The sequence below is a fragment of the Macrotis lagotis genome, chromosome 2 (genome assembly GCF_037893015.1).
Source record: "Macrotis lagotis isolate mMagLag1 chromosome 2, bilby.v1.9.chrom.fasta, whole genome shotgun sequence".
Classification (NCBI taxonomy): Eukaryota; Metazoa; Chordata; class Mammalia; order Peramelemorphia; family Peramelidae; genus Macrotis; species Macrotis lagotis.
The window spans coordinates 156,430,122-156,447,998 of NC_133659.1; the positions used below are offsets into that span (position 1 = coordinate 156,430,122).

A 17,877-nucleotide genomic window follows, 5' to 3' on the forward strand; every position below is an offset into this window, starting at 1 on the left:
GTTTGATGCAACCTAAAAGGATACCTTGTGGGACAGCTAAGTGGTGCAGTAGATAAAGCACCAACCCTGGAGTCAGGAGTACCTGGGTTCAAATGCCGTCTCAAACACTTAATAATTACCTAGCTGGTGTGGCCTTGGGCAAAGCCACTTAACCCCATTTGCCTTACAAAATCCCAAATAAATAAATAAACAAACAAACAAATAAATAGGATACCTTGTAAGAAAAGTTTCACCAATTCACTATTATTATTCTGAGAGATCTAAGATTCAAAGGACCCACAGGACTAAATAGGTTTAAAAACATAAAACATATGGATAGTCCATCAATTCGTCCTAACCCCACAAGACTTATAACACTACCCTGTGGGTTTAGACTCCTATTAGGTAAATATACCTTGAGAATAATAATTAAATAGCAATCTCCTTGACATCAGACTTTCAAAGTCTAATTTACATACTGGATTTGCTTTCCAAGTATAATACATCTTGGGAAGTATGGAACTGATTTCTTTTGTCTTCAAGAAGCATGCAGCATCAGGAAATTCCATTCTTCCTCTAGAAAATTCAAATCCTGAGGCTTTAAACTTGCAGTCTCTCAAACCTGGAACACCTGAATTTAGGACAAATGAGCAATCAGTTATCTGCTTCTGCTACATACTTCTACAGGAAATCTCCCAGTGCCTGAGATGGTATAAATTCCATTCTCAGGAACTCCAGTTTCTGACATATATAGTATCTGAGAAACTTTAGGAGGTGAACATATGTAATTCTCATGTGCTACTAACTCAAACTAGGAAGAGGGAGATGGCAGGTATAGAGAAATTTGGTTCCTTCTTCTTTGCTGAATTCCAGGCTCAAGGGAAAAACCAAAAATAGGAAAAGTACTAAAGAAAGATTAAACTGATCTGTCATCTTTTTTTTTCTCCTGGATCCCTTCACTTTCTACATGGTCCTACAATAGTGTCCTATTTGGAAACAAATTCAGTGAGTTACTCAGGCAGGGTAGATCCAATGGAAAAAGGCCCAAGTATGAGCTACAGCTAAGATTTACTCTGAAAAATTTTCTTGAGTAACAACAGGTGGGGGCAATGAACCAAAGAAAGAAACTGATATTTATGAATTAGCTCCCATGATAAGATCTAATCCTTATGAATCCAGACTCCTGAGGGACATAGGAATCTTGACCTACATATTACTAAATATCTGATTTCCAACACACCTCTTTTGGATAGTTTCATACACTTACGCTGGGGCCTCATACAAGTAGCTAATTTATTTGCATGAGGTATGTTAGAACTCTGCAAGAACCTCATGCTAAATTGACTTTTATACTGCAGGGATCCATTAGAGAAATTTTCATAAGACATCTCCATTTTGGATTGCCCTATGAAATTACAGAGATCCTTTGGGTTGAGGATCTCAAACTGGTCAAGGTCTTTTTCTTTCTCTCTCTCTCTCTCTCTCTCTCTCTCTCTCTCTCTCTCTCTCTCTCTCTCCATCTACTCTCATTTTCTTCTGTCACTGAAATGTTCATGCTTTGCTTCTTCAAGAGAGGCTTTGGGGGCAGCTATGTGGCATAGTAGATAAGAGCACTGGCCCTGGAGCCAGGAGGACCCAAGTTCAAATCCAGTCTCAGACACTTAATAATTACCTAGGGCAAATCACTTAACTCCATTGCCTTGCAAAAACAAACAAAAGAAAAAAAGCAAGAGAGATCATTTCCATTCCATTTCTGCCTTAGAGAAGAGGTACATTCTGGAACTTTAAAACCTCCTATTACTCTAGGATAAAATTTAAAACTCCAATGTTTTAACTTTTTTAAGGCCCTCATAAAATGGCCCCAGTCTATCTCTCCAGGCTCTCCTAAATGCTGGGTTCAACCAAACTGATCTTTCCCTTAATGTTCAACATACAACATTATCTATTGTTTTTTCTGTCTCTGTACTTGCTATTCCAATAATTGAGATGAACTCCCCCAACACCTGTACTTCACAGAATTCCTCTTCCTTCAAGATAAAGCTCAAGAGCCATCTTCTTCAAGAAGATTTTCCTGATCCCAAGTGGTAAGTGTCCTCCACTCCATACAATTTTGTATTTAATTACTGCTAATTTATATACACACACACACACACACACACACACACACACACACACACACATATTTACATAAGTACTCTCCCACCATTAGAATGTAAGCTCCTTTTGAGACAGGATTACTTTACTTTTCATATTTTCATTCTCAAAACAAAATGCCTGCCACATAGAAAGTACTTAATAAATGTTGACTGACTGCAATTTAAGTACACTTAAAAATTTAACAGATTTAAGAAAATCTAAAGGATATGTCATGTCTGGTGTGGCTGAGTGTGACCAGAATACTTTTCCTTCCTCTTTGTGGAGCAATTACAACACAGAATCTGAAATGTTCATGCCAAGCAGGTTGCTGGTATGTGTTAGCATATACACTATAGTCTTTTTTGCTGTTGTTTGGTCTTAAGAGATAGAGCTTGCCACCAAAATCTTGATCCAAATATTCAGAAGAGAAAAAAAGTCTATGGTTGCCTCCTCTAGAGGCTCAAGTTCTCCGCCAAGAAGAATGATTGGTGCATGGTAATTACCTAATTAAACATTTTGATTAGCAAACAAGCAGAAGCTACTGAGGCAGAGCCTTGAGTCAAAGATGTTCTAACAGTAATAGGTAAAGTGTAAACTTTACACTTCACAAATGCTATGTAGAACATAATCTTGCTTAAGAAATAAATGTCAGTTCCGGTCAAGATGTTGGAGAAAAGACAGGCACAGTTCTAAAGTCTCCTGATCTCTTCCCCATCTATCACATGAAACAAACCTCTTAAAAGAAATCCGAACCACGAAAGAAAAGCCAGGAGAAAGAACATCTAACTCAGGATTTGTCTCCCACAGCAGCCTTGGCTGGGTACTGGCGGGTGAGTCTGGGCTCAGAGGCAGGATCAGCCCCACATCAGCCAGATTAACAGCTGAATTGGAACTGGGAGTCTGAGGGCCCGAGAGCCGGACCTGCTGAATCAGTGGTGGGGCTGGACGAAAGGGGCTTGGGTCCACGGAGAAGCAGAGGCGCTGGTGTTGGTGCTGTCCCCCTGGAGCTTGGGGAAGGGGCTGTAGGGAGAGGTCTGGTGCAGAAGAGCTGAGGACACCATCTCTGGGCTCCTCGGGTCTGAGAAACTCTGAGTCCACACCTCCATTGCACTGAGGCCTCCTCCAAAACAAACAATTGCAAACTACTTCTGCCTCAGGCCCAGGTGTGTGAGCAAAAGAACCAGCCCAGCTGAGGAATGACCTCAGGCCAGGGTAAAGCCCACCACTGATTGAAGGCAAAAGAATTCAATAGCTCCAATTCCTTCCCTCAAGCAAAGGGAGAAGGCCTCTCAACCAAGGTCACAGACACTCCTGAGAAAGCAACCAGCACCTCCTACTGGCCAGCCAGAGAAACTGCACTCAGTAAAGCCTTAAGGGATCCCAACCAAGCCCAGGTGAACCAGCCCCGCCCCAACTCAAGGTCTTAGCATAATGAAGAAGGGTCAGTAGAAAGGCCTGGAAGGGAAAGACCCCAACTCAGAGAGACCTGGAACCTCTGAGGAGAATACAATCTGGTCCCCAGCACAGAAAGACTTCCTTGAAGAAATAAGGAAGGAGCTTAAAAATTTGGGAGAGACAATTAATACCTTGCAACAAGAAAACAAAACCCTAGAAAGTACAATTGGACAAACACAAAAGGAGAATAAATCTCTCAGATCATCCATCAATTGGACAATTACAAAATGAGAATAATTCTCTCAAATCCTCAAATGAGCAAATGCAAAAAGAAATTAATTCTCTCAAAATCTTAATTGGTCAAATGGAAAGCTCTTTCAAAAGTAGAATTGCCCAATTGGAAAAGGAGTTGCAAAAGGTTAATGAAGAAAACTCCTCCCCCGCCAAAAAATAATGGAGTCTACAGAAACTAATGATTCCACGAGACAGCAAGAGTCAGTTAAACAAAATCCAAAAAAATAGAAAAAATAGAAGCAAATGTAAAATACCTCATCAACAAAACCACTGACCTTGAGAAGAGATCAAGGAGGGGAAACCTGAAAATTATAGGACTTCCCGAAAACATTGAAGAGAAAAAAAGCCTGGACTTAATATTACAGGATCTAATGATGGAAAACTGCCCTGATATCATGGAATCAGAGGGCAAAGTAGTTACTGAAAGAGTACATAGATCCCCACCAGAAAAAGATCCTAAAAGGAAAACACCAAGGAATGTTGTGGCCAAACTGCAGAACTATCAGATAAAAGAGAAAATCCTGCAAACAGCCAGAAAGAAACAATTTAAATATCAAGGAGCCACAGTAAGGATCACGCAGGACCTGGCTACATCAACTTTAAGGATCGAAGGGCCTGGAACGAGATATTTCAAAGAGCACGGGAGCTTGGAATACAGCCAAGAATCTACTTTCCTGCAAAGCTGAGCCTTCTCTTCCAAGGAAAAAGATGGACATTTAACGAAATGGAAGAATTCCAAAAATTTCTGATGAAAAGACCAGAGCTAAACAGAAAATTTGGACATCAAACAGGAGGTTCAAGAGACACATGAAAAGGAAAAAGAAAAAAGAAAAAGGGGGGGGGGGGCGGTAAAAGGAATAAAAATGCAATCCAGTAAGTTGAAACTGGCTACATCCCAGCATGGGGCGGGGGGGGGGGGGGGGGAACTCTCATAAGTCCTGAGAAATGTAACTCTAACAGAGAGAATATACCTAGCCAGAAATGATGGACATTCATGACCTATCCATGAGATTGCTATCTAATGAGATGTAACTGGCTTTAACCCCACTTGGGAGAAAGACTCTAATAACTCTCAGGAATTTTGACTCTATTCAATAGAATATACTGAACTGGAAGGGACAGAAACTCAGAATTTTCTATGACTTAGACAGAATGATCTAAAAAAATACACTACCTCCCTAAAAAGGGGGACAGGAAAGAGACGGGAGGAGGGAGGGGATTGAATGGGACAAATCTCATTACACTAAGAGGTACAAAAACCCTACGGTAATAGAGGGGAAGAAGGGAGCAGAGTAGAAACACCTGAATCTTCTTCTCATCAGACTTGGCTTAAAGTCAACCTACACATAACTCAGTTAACTTATAAAACATCTAACCTTTCAAGTATTAAAAGGGGAAAAGGGGAGGGGGGGATGAGAAAGGGAAGGGGAGTGGGGGAAATAAGGGGAAATAACAAAAGGAAGGAAAGGGAAAGGGGAAAGAAAGGGGAGGGTGTGATATAGGAGGGAAAACACACTGAAGGGGGTGGTATTCAAAAACAAAATACTGGGGAATATGGATAAAAGGGGGAGGGGGAAAATACAAACAGAGGGAAGATAGCACAGAGAGCAATAAAGAATTAGTAACCATAACCTTGAATGTGAATGGGATGAACTCTCCCTTAAAACTTAAGCAAATAGCAGAGTGGATTAAAAATCAGAACCCTACAATATGCTGCTTACAAGAAACTCATTTGAAGCAGAGAGATACATATAGAGTAAAGGTAAAAGGCTGGAGCAAAATATATTTTGCTTCAGCTGAAGTAAAAAAAGCAGGGGTAGCAATCCTTATCTCAGACAAAGCAGCAGCAAAAATAGATAGCGTTAAAAGAGATAAGGAAGGAAACTTTATCCTCCTAAAAGGTACCATAGACAATAAAGTCATTTCAATATTGAATATATATATATATGCACCCAGTGGGACAGCACCTAAATTCTTAGAGGAGAAGCTGAAAAAATTACAGGAAGACATAGACAGCAAAACTCTACTAGTGGGAGACCTCAACTTCCCGCTATCAGATCTACATAAATCGAATCATAAAACAAACAAGAAAGAAATTAGGGAGGTAAATAGATTTTTAGAAAAATTAGATATGGTAGACTTATGGAGGAAACTGAATGGGGATAGAAAGGAATATACTTTTTTCTCTGCAGTACATGGAACTTATACAAAAATTGACCATGTACTAGGACATAAAAACCTAATGATCAACTGCAGAATGGAAGAAATAGTGAAAAGATCTTTCTCAGATCACAATGCAATAAAAGTCACATGCAATACTGGGCCAAGGAGATACAGAGCCAGAACAAATTGGAAACTGAATAACCTCATTTTAAAAAATGAGTGGACCAAAAAACAAATTATAGAAAGAATTAACCATTTTATCCTAGATAATGATAATAATGAAACAACATACCAAAACCTATGGCACTCATTCAAAGCAACTCTCAGGGGATACATTATAGCTCTAAATGCTTATATGAATAAATCAGAGAAAGAGGAAATCAATGAACTAAACATGCAACTAAAAAAATTAGAGAAAGAACAAATCAAAAATCCCCAATCAAATAACAAATTAGAAATTCTAAAAATTAAAGGAGAAATTAATAAAATTGAAAGAAAAAAAACTATTGAATTAATAAATAAAACCAAAAGTTGGTATTATGAAAAAACCAATAAAATTGATAAACCTCTGGTCAATTTGATTTTAAAAAAAAGAAAACCAAATTGCTAGTATTATAAATGAAAAAAGGTGAACTCACCACCAATGAAGAGGAAATTAAAGTAATAATTTGAAATTATTTTGCCCAACTCTATGCCAATAAATTTGATAATCTAAGTGAAATGGATGAATATTTACAAAAATATAAGTTGCCCAGGTTAAATGAAGAAGAGACTCAATACCTAAACAACCCTATCTCAGAAAAAGAAATTCAACAAGCCATTATTGAACTCCATAAAAAAAAAAACTCGAATTCTACCAAACATTTAAGGAACAATTGGTTCCAATCCTATATAAACTCTTTGGAAAAATAGGGAAAGATGGAACTCTGCCTAACTCTTTCTATGAAACCAATATGGTACTGTTACCTAAACCAGGAAGAGTTAAAACAGAGAAAGAAAATTATAGACCTATTTCCCTGATGAATATAGATGCAAAAATCCTAAATAAAATCTTAGCAAAATGACTACAACAAGTCATCACTAGGATAATACATTATGAACAAAAAGGATTTATTCCAGGAATGCAGGGTTGGTTCAATATTAGGAAAACTGTTAATATACTCAATTATATCAACAACAAACCTATCAGAAATCATATGATCATATCAATAGATGCTGAAAAAGCTTTTGACAAAATACAGCATCCATTCCTATTAAAAACACTAGAGAGTGTAGGAATAAAAGGACTGTGCCTTAAAATAATTAGCAATATCTATCTGAAACCATCAACAAGCATTATATTCAATGGGGAGAGGCTAGAGGCATTCCAAATAAGATCAGGGGTGAAACAAGGGTGCCCATTATCACCACTAACTATTCAATATTGTATTAGAAATGTTAGCATCAGCAATTACAGAAGAAAAAGAAATTGAAGGAATTATAACTGGGAAAGAAGAAACAAAACTCTCACTCTTCGCAGATGACATGATGGTCTACCTAGAGAATCCCAAGAAATCATCTAAAAAACTACTGGAAACAATTAACAATTTTAGCAAAGTTGCAGGTTATAAAATAAACCCTCATAAATCCTCAACTTTTCTATATATGTCTAGCAAGAAACAGCAGGAAGAGCTAGAAAGAGAAATCCCATTCAAAGTAACCTCAGACAGTGTAAAATATTTGGGAGTCTATTTGCCAAGACAGACTCAGAATCTTTTTGAAAACAATTATAAAACACTTCTCACACAAATTAAATCAGATTTAAATAACTGGGCAAATATCAACTGCTCATGGATAGGTAGAGCTAATATAAAAAAATGACAATTCTACCAAAACTATCTGTTTAGTGCCCTACCAATCGAAATTCCAAAAAATTACTTTAACAAGTTAGAAAAAAATTGTAAGTAAATTCATATGGAGAAATAAAAAGTCAAGAATTGCCAGGAGCTTAATGAAAAAAAGTGCAAATGAAGGTGGCTTAGCACTACCCGATCTAAAATTATATTATAAAGCATCGGTCATCAAAACTGTTTGGTATTGGCTAAGAAATAGAGTGGTGGACCAGTGGACTAGACTAGGTGTAAAAGCAGGAGAGGATTATAGTAATCTGCTGTTTGATAAACCCAAAGAATCCGGCCATTGGGATAAAAACTCCCTCTTTGATAAAAACTGCTGGGATAATTGGAAGTTAGTATGGAAAAAACTTAGGTTAGACCAACACCTCACACCCTTTACCAAGATAAGATCCAAATGGTTACAGGACATAGACATAAAAAACAATACTATAAGCAAATTAGAAGATCAAGGACTAGTCTACCTGTCAGATCTATGGAAAGGGGAACAGTTTATGACTAAGGAAGAGTTGGAGAACATCACTAAAAACCAATTAGATGATTTCAATTACATTAAATTAAAAAGCTTTTGCACAGATAAAACCACTGTAACCAAGATCAAAAGAAAAGTAGTAAATTGGGAAACAATCTTTACAACTAATGATTCTGACAAAGGACTCATTTCTAAAATATACAGAGAACTGAGTCCTATTTTGAAAACAAAAAGCCATTCCCCAATTGACAAATGGTCAAAGGATATGCAAAGGCAATTTACAGATGAGGAGATCAAAGCAATCCATAGCCATATGAAAAATGCTCTAAATCATTAATTATAGAGAAATGCAAATTAAAGCTTCTCTGAGGTACCACCTCACACCTCTCAGATTGGCCAGTATGACCAGGAAGGATAATGATCATTGTTGGAAGGGATGTGGGAAATCTGGGACACTATTACACTGTTGGTGGAGCTGTGAACTCATCCAACCCTTCTGGAGAGCTATTTGGAACTATGCCCAAAGGGCAACAAAAATGTGCATACCCTTTGACCCAGCAATACCCCTACTGGGTCTATACCCTGAAGAGATGAGGAAAAAGGGTAAAAACATTACTTGTACAAAAATATTTATAGCAGCCCTGTTTGTGGTGGCAAAGAATTGGAAATCCAGTAAATGTCCTTCAATTGGGGAATGGCTTAGCAAACTGTGGTATATGTATGTCATGGAACACTATTCTATTAGAAACCAGGAGGGACAGGATTTCAGGGAAACCTGGAGGGATTTGCATGAACTGATGCTGAGTGAGATGAGCAGAACCAGAAAAACACTGTATACCCTAACAGCAACATGGGAGTGATGTTCAACCTTGAAGGACTTGCTCATTCCATCAGTGCAACAATTGGGAACAATTTTGGGCTGTCTGCAAAGGAGAGTACCATCTGTATCCAGATAAGGAGCTGTGGAGTTTGAACAAAGTACAAGGACTATTCCCTTTAATTTAGAAAAAAAACAGATATCTTATTGTCTGATCTTGTTACCTCTGAGAATTCTCTTCTCTTTAAGGATATGATTTCTCTCTAATCACACCCAATTTGGATCAAGGTACAACATGGAAACAAAGTAAAGACTGACAGAGTGCTATCTGTGGGGTGGGGGTGGGGGGGAGGGAAGCAAGATTGAGGGGAAATTGTAAAACTCAAATAATATCTTTAATAAAAATAAATTAAAAAATAAAATTAAAAAAAGAAATAAATGTAAATTTATGTGAATTTTTGTGTTATGTGTTAAAAGAAAATCATATATACATAAGAGACTCACCAGTGACATAAAAATTTACTAAAAAAGCTATTTAGATAGCCAAAATTAGGAAAAGCAATTTTACCGACACAAGCAGTAAGATAGCACAAAGGCCAAAGTCAAGAATGAAACACTTTAATGGAGAACAAAATTAACGAACATGGAGCCAGAGGACCCGAGATTCAAATTCTTTCTCTATGATTTACTAATTGAATAACCTTGTATAAGCCACTTAGTATCCCTCAGTTTCTATATCTACAAAACAAAGGGACTGAACTAGCTGATCTAGGTCTCTAATAGTTCTAAATAGATGAACTTAGGTGGATCTTGTCTTTCCTTATGGAAGAAGACAAATTACAGTGGTCTGACAAGCTGAACCGTCCAATATGAGCTCAGAATACTCTACCACAGGTCAGGCACAAATAGTCCAAGTGCTGGGGGTGGGTACTCTAAACTTACATATGTCATGTTTCCTTTGAACTACTTCAATTCTGCCCTTCTCATAGAGTGCAGCACCATCACTGATGAGGGCATGCCAAACTGAATGGTCCTGTGCTAGTGTCTCCCATGTTACACAATCAATTCCAACATGCTTGAGAGTACTACAGGGTGTCCCAGTATCACTTCTTCTGACCCCCTTGTGATTGCCCTGTGTGAGTTCTCCATAGAATAATCTTTTTGGTAAGCATTCTTCTGGCATTCTAACAAGACCAGCCCATTGTAGTTGCATTCTCTGTAGTAATGTTGGAATGCTAAGCAATTTAGCTTGAGAAAGGATCTCAGTGTCTGGTATCTTCTCCTGCCAAGTGATCTTCAGAATCTTCCTAAGACAATTTAAATGGAAGTAATTCAGTTTCCTGACAATGTGCTGGTAGACTATCCATGTTTCACAGGTATATAGCAATGAAGTCAGCACAACTGCTCTGTAGACCTTCAATTTTGTAGTTAATCTAATACCTATTCCCTCCCACACATTCTTTTGGAGCCTCCCAAATACTGAGCTAGTTCTATGTATACTTCCCTGGAAAGAATACAGCTAAGGTAGGTGAACTTGTCCACTCAAAACTCCTCCATTTGCTGTAATTGATGGTGTGCTATTGACTAATGGAGCACCTTTGTAAATTAGCACAAGCAGGAGAGAATCAATCTATACTACAAAAACCTCTTCAAAGAAGATTCCACTCACCATCAGTGCATGGAACATGCACACACTCATAGACAACAACACAAGATCCAATAGACCTAAAAGATCAACAGCTCTTGTTTCAAGAGAACTCATCAGGTATCATATCCAAATAGTAGTGCTGAGTGAAACAAGGTTGGCAAATGAAGGTCAGCTGACTGAAGTCTGAGCTGGATATATTTTTTCTGAATTGGCCATAGTGAAGGGGAACATCATGAAGCTGGGGTAGGTTTTGTAATGAAAACTAATCGAGTCAACATTCTTGACCTTAGGCAAAAACCATGATAGAGAATACTATCTTCCTATTTCTTATACTAAGAGTATAAATCCTCTCTATATAGAGGTAAGAAATAATAATGGAAATATACCACAAATACCAACCTCACTATTAATCATTATATAAAGCACTTAAATATTTCAACAATGTTGCCTTATTAATTTAGCAACTGATATTAATTGACAATTTAAGAAAACACATTAAACTTATTTATATATATTTTAAATAACCTCTTAAAGGTATGGTAATAAAACAAATTGCTATCTTGGTTTCTACCTTAAGAAACTACATTGTATTACTCAAAATTCATAAGAAGATCACGGTGATAAATGACAACACAAATGTAGTATAATGGAAATAGCAACGAATTTGGAGTTAGATTGTGTGGAATGGCTAATCAAATTGTGGTACATGGTTGTAAGGAAATATTGCTGTGCTGCTGAGAAATGATGAATGTTATGATTACAGAGAAGTATGATGATTACATGATTTCAGAAAAGTGAAATAAGTAGGGGTAAGAAAACAATATGCACAATGACTATGTCAGTGCAAATTAAAGAACCATCCAAGAAAGTGAAATGTTACAGAATTATAAATAAGTATAGTTCATAAAAACAGACATGAGAAGACAATCCCACCATAACCCATTGCAGGGGCAGGAGGTCAACAAGGGTTAGTCATTATATATTTTTCCAAACTTTGTCAATGTTTTTATCAATTATGCCAATTTGATTTTCTTTTTTGTTTTTTCTGTCTTTAAAAATAATACTTACATGGGTTGGCCTTCTAGGGTGAGAAGAACAGGGAAACAATCTGAGGGAAATTGGAGAAGGAAGGAAGGAAGGAAGGAAGGAAGGAAGGAAGGAAGGAAGGAAGGAAGGAAGGAGAAAATTTTTTTTTGGTTTTTCAAAAAGGAGAACCTGGGCTCAAATCCTAGGTATTTTTTAGCATTTGTTATAATCTTGGGTAATTCACTAGCTCTCTAAATCTATTTCCTCTTTTGTAAAATGAGGCAATTTAAAATTTCTCAGGGCCCTTCCATGAGTTTTGGATACAAGTGTTACAGCATCAGAACTCTCATAGGCTACAAGGAACTTCTTTATTACCACAAAATCACTTTGGCTTCCCCATTTAAATTAAGTCACATTCATTCATTCAGGTTCTGATTGCCATTCATCTACTTACTTGGCTTAGTGTTGAAACAGTCATATAAATTTGTTTTCTTTAAACTCCAACAACCCCCAATTCAAATCATCATAATATTACTGGGAATATCATAGAAATTCTAGTTAAGGAAATGTTCCTAAGGATATTTAAAACAGTGATAAAGGCTGTTACCACTGCCGCCTCTAGGAACTTCTCTCCCCCAAACCCCCAATCTCAACATCTCCTCCAGGTCACTGATATATCATGCATCTCATGAATCTGTGAGTCTCATGGCAATGAATTCTTCTGTGAGGTAAAAGAAGATTATATCTAGGATAAGTTCAATCTCACAAGGTCAATAAATAGAAATCCCACTACAGGCAACCACTACTAAACAAAATCCTTGATTTGGAACATATAAGTTGAAGGGTTGAGGGAACCTGTTAAGAGATCACTAGAATGACCTAATTAAGGAGACAGGCAAGATCTCAGATGGCATTTCCTAGATGTTGGAAAAGTAATAGCAGGGAGACTGTCCCTGTGTATATTGTAAAAACCATATTACCCAATGGATTGTCAGAAATACTGATCATGGTAAAGCTTTACTGACTTAAATGCTTGGATGTTTCCACACCCAAGTTGCCCAGGCACTGTCACACAGATGGTGCTTTCTCTGGCACTGACTTTTCCCACATGCAGTTCATGGTGCTACCTAAATACATGTGACCTTCCAATCAATGTGTACCTAGGCTGTATGGCTCCATAGCCTATCAATTATAGCTTCAGGCAGGCAGCAACTTCAAAAGCCTTATCAAGAGTATCCACTGTAGGGACAGCTAGGTGGTACAGTGGATAGAGCACTGGCCTTGGAGTCAGGAGGACCTGAGTTCAAGTCTGACCGCAGACATTTAATAATTATCTAGTTGTGTGACCTTAGGCAAGTCATTTAACCCCACTGTGTTGCAAAAACCAAAAAAAAAAAGATTATCCATTAACATGTCTCCTCCTCATCCCCCCACATCTTAGACCACATCCCTAAAGACATATACTTTTCCAGAACCCCAAAAGTTTTCAGTTTAAATTAAAATGCAATGATGTGGTAGAAGTAGGAAAAAATGTATAAGAAGGAAGGAAGGAAAATTATGGTGAACAAGAACATATACTATTACAGTTTCTATAGTTAAGTATGCATTAAAAAAGTCCCCAATTTTAAGTTATATATGAACTTATTACTATTCGGTTGGAGCGATGTTATTTATCCTACATTCTCAAAAAAGACCATGATATCAGGGAGGTAAAGCCATGACATGTACCTGCATTGGATTTGAGTGAGGGGGTGCTCCTTCTCTAGAGTCACCTGAGTCCAACAACCAGACTAGAGATGGTGCTGGGTTCGAGGTAATCAAGATTAAGTGATTTGCTCAAGGTCATACAGATAGTAAGAATCAAGTATCTGAAGCAGGATTTGAGCTCAGGTCCTCCTGACTCCAGGGAAGGTGCTCTATCCACTGCACCACCTCATTATCATTAGTATTGTGTGATAACTGAAGAGCATGGACTTGGGAAATGAGACCTCAGTCTAAATAGCAGCTGGGACATGTTGCTTGCATGATTTCAGGCAAGTAACTTATCCTCTTCAAGCCTAATCTTATCTCAAGTAAAATGAAGATTAAAAACTTATACTAGTTATATGGGGGGAGAACATTAAGGATTTTGTAAATATTAAGTCAACCTATAAACATGAACTATGATGGTAATTGGTAGAACAATCAAACTTTTAATTTATAGAAAACGAATGATGGAGATAAATAAGATTGAGTCTCAGGGGTGGCTAGGTGGTGTAGTGGATAAAGCACCGGCCCTGGAGTCAGGAGTACCTGGGTTCAAATCCGGTCTCAGACACTTAATAATTACCTAGCTGTGTGGCCTTGGGCAAGCCACTTAACCCCGTTTACCTTACAAAAAAAAAAAAAATAAGATTGAGTCTCTCTCTCAAAATTATCATCTTGAATCAAATGAAACCATTAGTATTCATAGTTATTTTATGGAAAAACTATAAAGTGGGTTAGGATAATTGATTATTTTCTGGTTTGTCAGGTACAATTATTTTTAATGATACTGGCATTGAGAAAAAAAATTTTTTTTTTAAGTCCAAAGAATCATATCAAATCCATAAATGATTAAAGTTTGCCCAGTTGAAAATCTGAATAGTGAATAAAAACATTCTGGATACATAATTATCTGGAAAGTTGTTTCAGTAATCTTTTCCCTGCATAGGATATGAGATACATTTGAATGTAAGCTGAACTTTATGAAAATTCCACTACTATTCAACCTTGGAGTAAAAGAGGGAACCATTTTGCACACTCTTGACTATAGAGTCAAGAGATTTATGTAAATCCGGGCTGGAAAAAAGTAGGTTATACTTTCATTTAAATTATAAGGTCTTCCATCCTAAGAATTATGGATATTCCACTCCCACCCATGGTACTCAAGGAGGAGTCATATGACCTAGGAGGATCAACTTATCTAATTCATAATCAATGATTCAATCTATATTGAATTTCAGATGACTCTTGTTTATGATACACATAGGTTTTATCCATATAATTAATACTAAATTCTGGTAACTTAAAATATCTAGAATTTCATCTTTTATTTAGGTCACAAGAAACAGAAAGCAAGGATAGGAGAAACATACCAGAATCTTTTCAGCATTAAGGGAAAGCAAGGAGTCACAGGGTGGTGATCCTTTTGGCTCACAGTCTGAAGAATCATGGAAGTTCAAAAAAGATGCCTCTGCAAAACAGAAATTTTTCTGATTATTTCTCCCCTACTGAATTCATGGCATTTAATCATGTATTTCAGTCTGAGTTAGAATTGTAAAAAATCCAGAATTGTTTCACATATAATTCAATGTAATCAGCAGTCTTGTTGGTGAGAATTATAGAAGTACAGAAGCTATGGAAACATCTTTTACCTCATTATCAAGCCAACATATTCCCGAAAACTACATTCAAGTGGTAAAAATGAGAGAACAACAGAAAAATAAGCCACAGGAAGGAAATTCAAGCTCTTGAGAAAAAGTTACCTGAGGAACTAATGAAAACCTCCACATTAACCAACTAGCAAATATTTCTCTAGAAGCATCAGGGTTAGGTACTGTCAGGGATACAAAGCAGTCTAAACTTGGCCTGTGCTGTCAAAGACTTTACATTCTATCTGGGGAAGATAACTTTTGGGTCACGTAAGCCTTATTTAACAATGTAAGAATTCAGAAAAGAGAGAGCTCCTTGTGGACTAAGGCGGTCAGGGAAGGCTTCATAAAGGAGGGAGGATCTGAGCGGGATCTTGAAGGATGGGTAGGACTCAGATCAGCAGAAAGGGGGGAAAAAAGGTCATTTCTGACAGAAATAGGACAGATGAAGGCATTTCCAGAAGAAGGGCTTTCCACCAGAGGGAAAGGCTCCTGTCAGGTAGAGAAGGAGGGCTCAAAAGATAGCTGGAACTAGATTACCACAAGTCTCTGAATTTAGGGGGGGGTCAAGATTTTTATCTTTTTTCAAATGAGGAAACTTTTAGGATTTTTAACAGGGAAGTGATAGAATCAAAGCAATTCATTAGGGAGACTAATCGGGTAGCAGTGTGTGTGTGTGTGTGTGTGTGTGTGTGTGTGTGTGTGTGAGATGGACTGGAATATGAAGAGATCAATTAGGTAGGAAGACTAACTAAAGAGGTTGCGATCCAGGCAAAAGACTAATAGGGACTTGACCTACTGTGAAAGCAGCAAGAATGAAAAAAGGAAATTACTTCAATGGCACTGGGATTAATCAATGGAAAAATATTTACTACCTACCTATCATGTGTCAGGTACTATATTTGTAAGATTTCCTTAGACGTGAGTACTCATTTCAAAAATGCATATCACTATTCATACATTTTCTTTTTTTTTTTAATGGGTTGCAATGACCAAATAACTTATCACTGTGTGGCTAGCCTACTGACAATGAGTTTTTCTGAGGCTGATGGGCTTTTCCGTAATAAGCTAGGCTGGTCTTTAAAATATGAATTCAGTCTGTTTTGGTGACCATATTTGAAGTCTTTCCAACATGACAAAATCCACCTGTAGACTATAGTGAAGCATCCTTAATTTAATGGAAGGGGAAAAAATGGGAAAATATTAAAATGGAAAAATCAACAGGATTTTACTCCTGAATCAACAAAAAAGGTGGAGGGATAAGGCAAGAAGGTATGAAAATGAGAATGAAGAGTCAAGGATAAAAAGGTCAATTTTTTGTTTGTTTTGTGTCTGAGCAACTGGGGCTGCTCCACCAATGATAGGGAAAGGAATTAATTAGATTCTTAAAAAAAAAAAACCAATTAGGGACAGCTAGGTGGCGTAGTGAATAGAGAGAACCAGGCCCTGGAGTCAGGAGTACCTGAGTTCAAATCCAACCTCAGACACTTAATAATAACCTAGCTGTGTGGCCTTGGGCCCGTCACTTAACCCCATTGCCTAGCAAAAACCTAAGAAAAAGAAAAAAACCAATTAATTTTAAATTAATTTGAACAGTTAAATGTAGATCAAGGACTAGAGCAATAGGGGACTTTAAGAGATCATTTACTTCAACTTGCCCCTAAAAGCTGGGATCTCCTCTAAACCAGTGGTATCAAATGTAAATAGAAACACAGGGGAGTGGGAGACTTCTCTATTCATAAAAATCCCTGCGGGCTACATAATGACTTAGTTTAAAATGCAATGTTATCTATGTTTGGTATATTTTTATTTATTTTGTTAAATATTTCTCAATTACATTTTCATCTGGTTTTGGCAACAATGGCTACTGCTTGACACCTCTGAACATTCAAAACAATTTAAACTTTTGGCTTGCAAACTTATAACATGGAATTTATTACTATTTGGTTCTCCCCTTTGAAGCAAAAAAAAAAGTTTTACTTTCTGTTGTCTATGATAACTTCAAATATCTGAAGATAGTCATCATGTGGCACCTAAGTCTTTAATATTTTCATTTCCTTCAACTATCTCAAACATAACGTGAATTCTAGTTAGAAATCTCTAAATGAAGAAATGCTCCGAGAGTGCTGAAAGTCTGCTTTTCTCATTCTACACACAATAGAGTGCTTTAATTTTTAGATTTCAGATGTGATTTCTCTAACTGCACAGAGTTATAGATATAGGGTTGATGGAGGCTTAGAGGTCATTAAACATACTACAGATAGAGTAACAAGGGCCCAAAGAGGTTAAGTAACTTGCTTATAAAATTACACAACTAGTCAACAGCAGAATCTATCAATTCCCCTCAAAGTGTGGTACCAAAAATGAGCACACTACTTCAAACGTGGAATAACCACTACTTCATATAAAATCTGACTATTATGAAGGACAACTGGGACTATTAGATCCCTGGATCTGGAAATTAAAAACATTAACTAATAATACATTAGCCTATTTCGTAGTAAAATTGTAGGGTTTTTGCTCATAAAGCTCTCAAAACAGGTGCCCTATCTTATGATTATGTAATACTTATCTTTTGGTTTTTGGTGTATTTGAGGATAATTTGGAATCCTGATTGTGTCATATAAAGATTTAGCTTTTGATAAGCAGATATTTGTCTGAGA

The 17,877-nt window shown here is 37.1% G+C and overlaps 1 protein-coding gene and 1 pseudogene across 3 annotated transcripts in view; one reads left to right on the forward strand and one right to left on the reverse strand.

Moving 5' to 3' along the window:
• TTC13 (tetratricopeptide repeat domain 13) overlaps positions 1-17,877 on the reverse strand; it is a 96,272-nt gene that overhangs the window by 64,645 nt on the left and 13,750 nt on the right. For 2 of the 3 annotated variants that reach the window (XM_074223043.1, XM_074223042.1), the window contains exon 2: positions 14,939-15,036. In XM_074223043.1, coding sequence (XP_074079144.1) covers positions 14,939-15,036 — 98 coding nt within the window. Of the gene's footprint in view, positions 1-458; positions 531-14,938; positions 15,037-17,877 lie in introns of those variants that run through there. The other variant, XM_074223044.1, reaches the window with a different exon arrangement.
• On the forward strand, positions 2,348-13,077 carry LOC141510857 (casein kinase II subunit beta pseudogene; annotated as a pseudogene).